At 36.3% G+C, this 12,396-nt stretch overlaps 1 protein-coding gene across 1 annotated transcript in view; it reads right to left on the bottom strand.

Annotated features, from left to right (window-relative positions):
* Positions 1-960: 960 nt before the first annotated feature.
* Positions 961-12,396, bottom strand: part of agmo (alkylglycerol monooxygenase) — a 32,786-nt gene continuing 21,350 nt past the window's right edge. Inside the window, exons 10-13 of the mRNA XM_039669670.2 lie at positions 8,774-8,890; positions 7,231-7,313; positions 6,809-6,914; positions 961-2,704 (exon numbers count right to left, since the gene is read on the bottom strand). Coding sequence (XP_039525604.1) covers positions 2,624-2,704; positions 6,809-6,914; positions 7,231-7,313; positions 8,774-8,890 — 387 coding nt within the window. The 3' untranslated portion in view covers positions 961-2,623. The remainder of the gene's footprint in view (positions 2,705-6,808; positions 6,915-7,230; positions 7,314-8,773; positions 8,891-12,396) is intronic.

Raw genomic sequence — 12,396 nt, 5'->3', positions numbered from 1 at the left:
CATACTGCATACTACAATCTTTGTAAACCCTAGAAATGGTTGTGCGTGAAAATCCCAGTAACTGAGCAGATTGTGAAATACTCAGACTGGCCTGTCTGGCAGCAACAACCATGCCATTTTTTTCAGTGAACTATCCCTTTAAGTTAACCAATAATATGTGTGAATGCACAGAGCACATAACTTTTCAATAAATAGCTTTTTGAAAGCAATTAACAAAGGCAAATGACTGCCAACTGCCTAGTTGGAAAACGCAACGTAAACGGCACATATTTTATGAACAATCTTGTACAATCTCTCATTTAGACTTGTTACAAGGCTAAATGAGGCCACAAATCCTATAATACTGTATATTTTACTGTGGTCAACATCCCGTGGAAGAGCTTCATTCCAGGCTAGGAGACAGAAAGGACGGGCCTGTTTCTTTCTAGTTCTTCCAGTTGATGCAGGCAGTGTAATGCTATAATCTGAACATGAGTCATTTGGGTCTTTTCTGGAAGCAGAACACCACATTTGTAAGGCTAACAGGACCCATGTGCCATTTCGAGGAGGACAGGCCTGTTATTTTCACCGCATTAAACGTTTTACCTAATCACGTCTCTGAAAATTGTTACCAGTCGATTGTATTGTACTTGTAATGTGGATCTTGCAGCCCGGTCGTAATAACCTGACAAAATATCAGCGCAAAAGAGGTTCGGGTCATTGCTAATGTGTTTTATCCTCACATCAAACTCAATGTGCACGCATGCAACTAACAGTCGGTGATGGCAGGAAAGCCAAAGCTGTCATGTGAATAAACCTGCTAGTTAATATCATAACAGAACATGCATGTGTAGTTTAGACTCCAAAGCCTTTGAACAGAATAACCAATCCCATTTGAATATTATTTTTAAATGTTTGTCAATGGGGACCATGTTACCTAAGGAACAGTTATTCACAGCTCCTATTCAACACACATACAGTGCTGAATATCACTTGCTCACAAATAAGCAAAGCAGGTATACAAGCATTCAAGGGCTTTTTATATGTATATATACATATATATTTATGCAAATGTGTAACATAATTCATCTGAAAGCAGTTGTTTGGGTATGTTTCACCATGTTGCCACTGAAAATACTAAATGTGTTAATATTCTACACTTCTAACATCAACTACTGCTGCTTTAATGAGCAGTAAAATTACATTCAGATTCATCAAACAAATTTGTCATTAATTATTTACACTGCTTAAGCACACCACCACTTCAATCCAGGTGTGAAATCCCTCTCACTGCAGAAATAGTGAGTCACATTCTGCTATTTGTAAATGAGTAAATCAAATGTAAAACAAGCTCAAATGTTTGGCAAAGAACATATTTAAATCAAACATTTTATATATTTTTTACCATCTACACTGTAAAAAAATATGTTCATGATTTGTAATCACAACATAATTTCTTTTGTCAAATCAACTTAAATAATTTATGTGGTTCAGATAACATAATATTTTGAGTTTCTGATGATTAAATCAATCTCCTTCATTGTATTAACTTAATTTTTCCATTGCAATGACCTTAAAATTTTAAGGCAACCAGGTTACTTCATTTTTTAAGTTAAACCAACAATATTTTTTTACAGTGTACATTTACTAAAGTTAATATTGTTATTGTGCTGGGAGGCAGCTTGTTTATGCGTTGCATTATTTGTCTGGCTGACTGTGCGCTGATGTGATCAATTATATAGAATATAATATATGTGATTTATTATACCCAATTATACTCAAGAAGTGGTTCAGTTTTTAAAAATACACCATAAGGTATTCTTTTTTTATTCATTTATTGTCATGATTCATAATAATAATAATAATATTAATTCAAAACAAATACTTTCTTTCAACTAATCGTAAGGGTCAGTGGCTCCAAGCCGCTCTGTTATTCATGTCCTTCAGGAATTGTTCTTCACTGGAACTGTCCCACTCCCAGTCAAAAAGCAATGGAATGATCAATAAACTTAAGTTTGCAACTGAATGAAATGGGGACACAATTTTAGTTGCCCTGCTAGTACCACCTGGTGGTAATTTGTAGAATTACATGAGATCACTCCACAGCTAACAACCAGCCTCCATTGGTTTATTCAGACTGAGTAGTCAAATCAAGATTTTTCCTAAAATATACATATATATATATATATATATATATATATATATATAGCTATAAAATAGGCATTAGTATATATAATGTAGGTATTTCATGTTGTCAGTAAGAGTTCAGGTAGATTATGTATGATAAAACTGGTCTAAAATGTATAACTTTACACACAGTTCTTCAAAATACTCTAAGAGACTTCAATGCATTAAAAAATGGTATGCATCCAGATAAAGCTATACAGTTATTATACATTGGTACCTTCTGTGTTTAATTTACTGCACTATATGTGCTTACATGTTAAAAGTTAATTTCAAGCTGGTTAAAACCATATTGCCATTACAATACATGTCTCTAGTGTGTTAATATCTTCATTCAGACCAATTTAATAGCATCGTTTCAATGCCAAACCAAAATCAGTCTGAAGTTTGTAAGAAGATAGATTCATAAAACTGTGTAACGTGTCAATGTGAGGTTGTTTGTTGTCAGTTGGGGTCTTATCTAGTTTTGTTTCTTCATCCTGTTAGTTAGCTGGTTCACACACTGTAAACTCCAGTAGACTGCAGAGATTAAGACAAAGACCTGCAGAAAACAAACAGATATTTCAATTCAAATAGAAAAAAAGGTTCATATTAATAGGCAAACTCTGTTTACAGAAAACTATAACTTTCATAAACTAGTTTCATAAACTTTCATACACATTTCAAATTAAATTTAGCAAAGTTTTAAATAGTATTATGTGTTTACATTATTGCAATGATTGTGATTATAAAACATTGTAATACATAATATAATGTAATGCATTGTGATTTCTTACAATTTCACTGTGGACTCAATGTATTTGTATCAATTACATTGGTCAAAATCTTATTTGCAATTAAATGTGAGCCCTAAAATGTCACATACCAGGAAAATATACGTAACTAAAAAAAAAAGAATTAAAGCCAAAAGGTCAAGCATGTGGCCAAAGAATCTCCCATGATGCATTTGGAGTTGAGGTTCACAGAAGCCACTGTGGAAACAGGCCAAAAGTGACATTCTTCCAAAAAGCTGTAACCTTAACTGCCCCTCCTTCCTTGCGTTCAAGATCATAAACTGCATCCGAGCTCTAAACGGAGTCCAAAATCATATTCTGTCTATCAGAACTACCTCTCCGATGGGAAATAAATAACCATAGTTTCCTCAGGAGCAGCACAGCTGTTTCCCTCTGAGAGAGAGAGAGAGAGGCATGTCTCTGTGCTTCCTGACCTCCTGCTACCTGATTCCACACATCTAATGACAATGCCGTTTTTACAATGCATGTTGTTTACCCTTATTCATAGAAAAATCACTAAAAAAGTTATTATTATTATTAAATTAAGTGCATTTTGCTCAAGTCTCCTGCTTCTCAGATTTTCTTGTGACCTCCAAAATCTCAAATGTGTCTCAAGACTGCTTAGATTAGTCTTCAATTAGGCTAAAGGTCAGAGGTTACAATAGAATTTCTCCTAAAATTATTACATTCTGTAATATGTAACAGTGCTCTGTCTTTTTAGGAGAAATATCTTAGACAATACTACAACTTTTCTTTGGGGAATCGCAATTGGACAAAGGCCCTACTAAGTACAAATGCAAGAATGATTCACTTTTGGGAACTCCATTCTAGACTTTTTATACTGTATAAATATTCCAGAAACAAATGTATCATAATTATGCCATAAATATTACCATTAAATTCCCTCAAAATACAAATATTAAATAAAAAATGATATGGAACATAACTATACTACAGTACATTGATTTTACTGAGAAAAACAACGACATTTGAGTTGCACCGTGAGGAGCATGAATATAACTTTAAATGAGGTGCACCTGAGGGTAGATGTTTCAATCAATTTAAAAGGCTTTTTCTTTCGAATTTACCGTCGCAGGTTTATTTTAAGTGGAAAAACACAAGGATGTGTATGTTTTGATATACTATTTTTCCCTTCTTTTTACTGCTCTTCTTGCCTCAGTTGACCTCTAGTGTCTCGATTCCTTTTCCCCTCAGCTTTTTCTCTCTTTACTAGAAAATACAAAAGATATATTCTAAATAACAGCACACATTCACACTCGGGTTTAATAAGTAAAAAGTCAAGTCTTCAGGGCAGCTGTTTGGGCCAAATGTGTACAGGACTTATCCGTCACCTTTGTGATGTATGACTAGTGAGAGCGCGTTTTCAATAACGAACAAATTAAATAAACCTAAGCTACTGTATAGGAAACATTGGCTTTCCACACACACAAAGCCATAGAAGCAAAAAAAAAAAAAAAAAACCCTGTTAAACAGTCCGAGTTCTCGTCCGGGGTGGCAGTGCTGACCTATTACTGAAACCCCCTACTGCTTTTGGCAGCCAAACAAGCGCTGACTCTCTGAAATGAAGCCGAGAGACCGAAGCCTGGTTCAGTCCCGCTCCAAACGCTTTGATGCCGGGGTGAAGGGCGTCGTGTCAGCCTCGTGTGACTCTCACTGGACTTTCTGTAAATCAGTTCAATGGGATTCTGAGACAAGGTCCAAGATGGATGGGTCTCCTGAGGCTTGTAAGGAGCGTTCTGTTCGCCACGGCAGCTTGCTTAGCAACCTGAAGCCAATACTCTATATTAGTATTAGCCTTCTTCAATCAAGAGAGGCGATCTTCATACTGCTATCGATTATGTCACTGTTAAGTTCAAGACTAAATCCAATAAATTTGTTAATATATCATATTTCTATATCAGGAATGCCTTTAAAATAACACCAAAATAATACACCAGTGATATTTTCCAGTAGGCTGCATATTTAAAAAATGAATTAACTAGGTCAAAATGTTGGGGTCAGTGTGATTTCTTTTGTTGTTGTTGTTGTTTTTTTAAATTAATACTTAGGTCAAAAGAGACAGCAAAGACTTTTTAATGTTACAAAAGTTAGTATGTACTTCTATTCAAAGAATCCAGAAAAAAATGTATTTAATTGAAAAAACTATTAGGCAGCATAACTACTTTCAACACTGATAATAATAATAAAAAATGAGCAGCAAACCAGTGTATATATGATTTCTGAAGGATCATGTGACTGGGGTATTGATAATTTAGCTTTGCATAACAGAAATAAATTACTTTTTAAAATATATTAAACTGAAAAACAATTTTACATTGTAATAATATTTCACAATAATATAGTATTAACTGTATTTTTGATAATATAAATGCAGGCTTAGTGAGCATGAATGGTACTGTACAAATTAAATATAGATGTTATATTAACATATAATAAACATTACAACAGAAGTCAAATTGCTAAATAACTTTACAAACAAATAAAAAATTGGCTAAGTTCAAGTCTGAAATATAACATTCCCACTCTCTCTCTCCTGACAATTTCCTTTCACTTTTCCTCTATGTTGATCACCTAAAAAGACATTAAAAAAGAATTTTAAAAAATGATTTTCTCTCCCTGTACGCACTGCTGTAATGCTATCTTTTCCAAAATATCCCAAACAATCACAAAGCACCAGTTCAACTTCAAACTAACAGTGGAAACAACTGTTCCCAATCACCAGAAATACTTGCTAACTCTCTTCTTATCAGTGTAATTCGGGCTCAAGCTCCAGAGCTCCTCTCCTGCAGTGTGCCGGGGGCGTCAGGTGCTGTGGAAAGATAAGCTGACTGCAGCTTTTGTGTGAAGCTGATCTTGATAATATTATCTTAACCTTTTCCTTCAAAAAAGTGGGGTGGGTCTTTGCAGTGGTGTAATTTTTGTTTCACCCTTGAGAGATTATTAGCTTTGATAGGTGGAAAAACAGCGAATGGAAAAAAACAAAACAAGCAAGGATGGAAGAATATCACCCCCTACCTGAAATAAACACAATCTGGAATGAGTGTGGAAATGACAGGGCAGTTTTTAGAAAGTGATAATGTTTCAGAAGGATTACGATGGCATTGCTGCAAATAGACTAATGTAAAGGAAAGCAAACTCTTACCCTGGTATGAGGTCTCTATTACCGAAACATACTCAATCAGGTTGAGTCTATGGATACAGAAATCCAACATGACGCTACTTTTGTGTAAAACTGTTCTGAGGGAATTTCAGCACCTGAGCTTACAGATGCACGCTCTCACAGTGAAATGAGCAATTCAGCTCTTGTGTAAATCTAATCAGTCTTCCACGGCGAGCCGCAGACATGGTTAATTGATTCCAGAAACACTCCCTTTGCATAAAGCTTGGATGGTGAGAGGAGCAGAGATGGAGGGAGGGCTGTGAAGAGAGAGGTGGCGCACTAATGAAAGGTCAGCTGAGATGCACGGCCCACGCTGTAAGTGCCAGAAACACACACACAGCAATTTTATGGTCAATTGGGCCATGCATCTGGAGTCATACATCACCGAGGCGTGCAGCAAGACACAGTGCCAGATCCGAAAAACATGCACTCCAACACACATGCATTTAGGATGAAGTTAACATATCTGATAGCACTAGTAAGAAACCACATATTTCTATTACTTCAGCATGACAGTTTGAGTACAACGTTTGAGAAACGCTTTTGCACCATTCAAGCTGCATGAAAAAAATAACTAATCTTGATCATGTTATCCAGCATGTTTTGAGAATAATCCAAAGAGCATCTTGTGGAAGATGGAAATCTGCAATAGAGATTGTGATAATGCCGCGCATGTGTCAGTCAAACTTACCTCGGTTGGAAAAGCCAAAAGAGGCAGCAGAGGTTTAATGTAACCAAACCGATGAAGCACCATAATCAAAACGCATCTCATCGTCTCCAATTCAACTGCATTAGCCCTGAAAGAAAAGGTACAAGACAATTTTGTTTTTTGCTAATGTATTTTTTAATTTTTTACTGTACTGTTTAGTAATATAGCATCCATATTTACTTTGCATATACAGTACATTAATTTTCAAAAGCTGGCCGAATAGGAAAAAACCATGCTTCATTCATGTCCAGTCCACAAAATAATAATAATAATAATAAATAAATAAATAAATTAATTTAAAAAATAATTAATAAATATATATATATATATATATATATATATATATATATATATAAAATAACAGATAATAAATAAAATAAAATAAAATAAAATAAAAGCCGTACCTTTGATCTATCAAGAATCCCAGACAGGTTAGGGAAAGTAATACGTAGGCAGTCAGGAGAAGTACAGTCATCTCAGAAAGCATCTGTAGGTAAGATGGGACAATAATTCAGGTCATTATTTGGAAAAAAATATCCTTATGTCTCACTAAATTCAGTCAAAATATAGGAAGATTTCCTCATGCAACACAGGTGAATACAAGTAGCGTAACACATTTAGGTGTCAGGACAGTTAGTAATGCCACTATGACGCCCCAAGAACTCAAGGCCAACCGTTAGGGAAGTATCATCTAAATCTGAATTGGCACACCTCTATGGATGGATTTACTCTGAAATCCTAATCTGGTGATAATTTGCTATTAATACAAGGAACAATGATAATGAGGGTTTTCTTGACCTTACTCAGCAGCGGTTAAATCAGGTGGGCGACCTCATAACATATTTGATATGACACCAGCAAACAATTACTGACTTTTTCCTGTGTGACTCAAGACAGACTCCAGATCCCAGACCTCAGCCCTGAAGCGCTGGCTCGTTTTTCAACAATTAACAAAAATGGGGGGAAAAAATCTATTTTGATTAGTTAATTTTTAAAGCCTTTCCATATCCAGTTTCAAAAATAACAGAGCAAGAGGGCAGATGAGGGAAGGGGGAGGGGGGATCTTCCCAAATTTGCATTTCAGCAGAGGTCAGTGCACAGACCTTCCATAATGAACAGTTAGTCAAACATCCAGCAGGATTGATAGCCCTGCACGGATGATGCAACTGAAAGATCACGTGGTCAACACTAAAAATCAATGTTTTCCTTCTTTTTAAAGAGGCACAGTAGCATCACTTGTCAATCGCAGTGAATGCAAACAGACAAAGAGATATAAATACACACTTTTATAATATTTCTTGCAAAGCCTAAAGGTCTCAGTTTGCTATTTTCTGTGGAAAAGGGAAAGGAAGTTTCCCAGGGGGCTGGGCAATTTGTCAGAGGATTTGTATTGGTTGCTGGACCGCTGACCGGCTGTTTTATTTGCTGGTGGAGCCAGAGAGGGATCCAGGGGACACTTCACCGAGAGCCACAACTAAAGGAGCACCGCAGAGGTAGGAATCAGAGGAAAACAGGCCGTTTCATTTCAGTGGGGAGGCAGGGTGGGGCCACATATCCTGGCTAACCAAAACTATGCCTGGGGAACAAGGACGTCCAAAGATAACGGACAAGGGCAACTGAACATCTCTGTTTTTAAGGGGGGGGGGTGAAAAATAATAGACAAAGATAACTTCAAAGTATTCTGTCTGTACTAAGGCCTAGTAAAAAAGGCCTTATTATTAAAGGATTTTTAGGATAATGAGAGAGAGACTGAGGTTGATAATAGACTTTGCGAGGTAGCATTAACCACACAGCAAATTAAAAGCCTTTAAAAGATCTCAAAGATGACAATGAAAGATGGGATTCAGATGATAGCTTTGATATTTCAGTCGGGCACATTTCTGGGAAAATCTGATGTCCATTTCAATGGTGAAAGGGAAGAAAAACGGGGGGAAAAAAGGTACCTACCGTTTGATCCATTAACAAGTTGTTGTATACATCCAACAGAAGTATGAACTGTATGAACACATAGGCTTGCATCGAAGAGGACCATGCTGGATCGTAAGGCCTTTCCTCTCCTGTAATCTGATTAGAGAAAGACCAATAAAAAAAAACGATTTTCCACTTTTTTGGCTACCACTTAGCAGAATGATACAATTATCTGTAAGTTCCTTTTTATTAACTATTCTTTTTATTGATTTTATTTGGTATTTTTCAGATGGTTTTTAGACTGTAGAGAGTTTTACATTGTTTCTAGCTGTTCCAAGTTGGTTAATTAGAGCCATCAATTGGTTAAAATGATCTAGATTGTAGATCAGAGGTGGTAGGACCAAGGTCAACTTGGTTAGCGCTAGTAGGACCAGGAACAAAGCAACTACCATGCTCGAAAAACCAGATTGACTACCTAACTCAAATTACATCACTGTTTGGATCCCGACCTAAAATAACTCTGCTACATACATCAGTTGTATAGGCATGAATCACTGACAATTTGATCACTGTTGATTTCCTAAGCATTCCTGAGGCTGTCTCAGCTGCAGACACGTGTGGGTTTCCCTCACACCAGAAACCCTGGTGTTCTGCTTTCCCTCAGAAATCAACACATCCGAGCCGGTCTCCCTCGCTGCTCCTCTCCTCCACTCCACAGGAGAAACAACAGGCACACCCCGGTCTGCATCACCGAGGGCCTTTCAAGATATTTCTGTCAAATTCCTTCTCTCTCCACATGTTTAGGATCACCAGGGCCTACTTTGAGGTGGCTTTAATTGTAACATGGTGAGCGCGACAGAAAGAGAGAAAGAGAGAGAGAGAGAGAGAGAGAGAGAGGCTTTCTCAGAGTGTGAAACTGCGTCAGTGAGTATGTGGCGCAGTTTCAAAGCAAACCGCCGCTCTCCTGATGAGAAGACTTTAAAACCTTGTCGCAGGCCTGCTGTTTGATCAGGCCCAAAAAAAGCCCGCTTTTTAAAGACGAGTGAAAATGAGCCTATTGTGCTTCGGTTTACAAAGGCGGTTAAGATTCATTTGGCAACGGCACACACTTGTAAAGCCGTGTTTGAAACGTAAGTTTGTTTTTATGTGAGAACTCAGGGAGTCATTTGGGAGACCTCTTTTCTTTTTACAGAAACAGCAGGTAGTAAATGACAAGTAAGGCAAGGAACAAAAGAGTTTCCAATTTAAAGATTAATGTGAAATTTTCTGCCCCATTAGTAGAAATGGAACCGTTTTTCCTGAGTGCTAACTCCATTGGTCACACAAACTGATGGTCCTGTCCCTAACCCATACTATTGGTTGAGCACATTATGTTTTTTTTTTAAATCACTATTTTCTATTTTAAAATGTCATTTATTACTAGGGATGGGTACCGAAACCCGGTATTAAACGGGCCCCGGTACTGAATTTTGAAAGACCGCTGTATCGATAAGCTCGGACGTTATCGGTTCTGCTGTCGGTACTGGAGAAATTAAGTAAATACACGTAAGTTGGGCTACTATTTATTATTCCTATAAAGAAGTTATCTTGAACATGTTTCGCCAGCCATTTCTATATCATAGTCTGTGATGCAAATTTGCAATTCGCAGTTCAGAAGAGAGAGAGAGAAGAGAGAGAGCGATCTCTCACGCAAAGCCACAGCACGCGCAACACGACAGCCCTGCTTAATGAGTGACCATGAGGACAGAACTAACATTCAACGTGGTTACACTTTAGATCTGGGATAATATAATATATATAGATAATATATTATTCTAGATCTGGGATATTATTCTAATATATTTTGTATTTTGGCTTCCAAAGATTATAAAAAGAAGGTATTTTAGATAAAACCGTTAAAAAAAAACGAGACGATCTGTCCTTTACTTCACAGCACTGCGGAGCGCTGTCAGTTCTTCCTAAAACCCAAACGTAACCGTCAGAATCAGCACGATCAGCGATTGTTGCAAAATGCTGTCTTCTACTGTTGCAAGATCAAAAAATGGCTATTAAAAACACAAAAACCTGCGCAAGAGACGCTGTTCACAAGGCGGTGCGCGCTCCGAAACGGACTGCCTATTGGGCTCGTGCGTCCTTAACTATCAAATATACATAAAAATGTCAAAATGACCAGCTCTGAGATTAACTTAAACACAGTTTATTCACTTAAACACAATTATGTCTTAAATGGACGTAAATAATAGGGAGAAAATGATGGTGCATCAGTCCCCATTAGATCTGCAATCGGTCTTAAAGGGGCAGCAGTCTAATAGCCCAAACCCGCCGACGATTCAGCCATTAATGCAAATCAAACAACAAAAGCCAGAGAAAATCACTCACAGCTTTTGAATGAGTAACTTTAGATTTAATAAGCATTATTCTATCTATGATAAACTATACAGTGCTATTTTATATTTGATTACTAGGTTTCTTTTCAGATAGAAACAATTACCTGAAAAGATGTTAGTACACCTTCCTGAAATTAAAGCACTTTGTATATAATTTGTATCTTTGATTAATTGTATTCTTGTGTTTGTACTTGTTTTTTTCTTATGCATCCTTTTTGTATTTAACAAAAAAAGCCTGCACACAGCTGCATAACAAAAATATATTTTTCTTCGTTTTGCTTTTTCTATTTTACATTTCAAAATATAAAGTTTAATTATGTTCTTAATTCTTAAAAAAAAAAAAAAAAACACCAAAAAGAACCGATAAGAATACCGTTAAAGTACCGGATCGATAAGCGGTATCGGTAAGAGTAGTAATACCGATAAAACCTTAACGATACCCATCCCTATTTATTACTGTGATTTTTCATTTTTTTTTATTTCCAGTTTAATTTTTAGCATCATTACTCCAGTCTTCAGTGTCACACGATATTTCAGAAATCATTCTAATATGCTGATTTGCTGCTCAAGAAACATTTATTATCATCAACGTTCAAAATATTTGTGCTGCTTAATATTTTTTGTGGAAACAATGTAAAAGTCTTTTCATACATGATTGAAGGATTCATTAAAAAAAAAAAAAACTGACCCCAAACCTTTGAATGGTAGTGTATGAATTAAAAACAAAATTATACCAATATATGAAGAGTTCAGATGCAAAAGCCTCTAAATGCCATTTGAAATTTTCATCTTGAATGATGATTTTTATCAAACTTGTATATTTAAGTTCAGTAATTTCACTTAAATAACAATTAATAGGTAATTGTCATTGCCATTTAAGTGAAATTACTGAACTTAAATATACAAGCTTGATAAAAATCATCATTAAAGAAGAAAATTTCAAATGGCATTTAGAGGCTTTTGCATCTGAACTCTTCATATATTATGTTTATGAGTTCTTAAACTACAGCAATTTATTTCAATGTAGGAATTTGATTATAATTTCTCATTTCATTTCGGCCTACTATTTAATCAGAATATAGTAATGCCTGGTTCAGATTACCCAATTTTAGCCCAGTTTTGGCACGATCCGTTTGACGTAGGGTGTCGTGGGGATTCGTAAACGACAATGGGCGTCGGGACGCAAGATTCGATCGTATCATCTCGTATCGTGTGTCATAGTGGGCGACAACCTCTGATGCTTCACGACATCACGACAAAATACTAGCGTGTTGA

This window comes from Pimephales promelas, chromosome 16 (genome assembly GCF_988280905.1).
Source record: "Pimephales promelas chromosome 16, fPimPro1.hap1.1, whole genome shotgun sequence".
Taxonomy (NCBI): Eukaryota; Metazoa; Chordata; class Actinopteri; order Cypriniformes; family Leuciscidae; genus Pimephales; species Pimephales promelas.
Note: the sequence above shows the minus strand (reverse complement) of the source record. Positions and strands in the feature narration are given on the sequence as shown.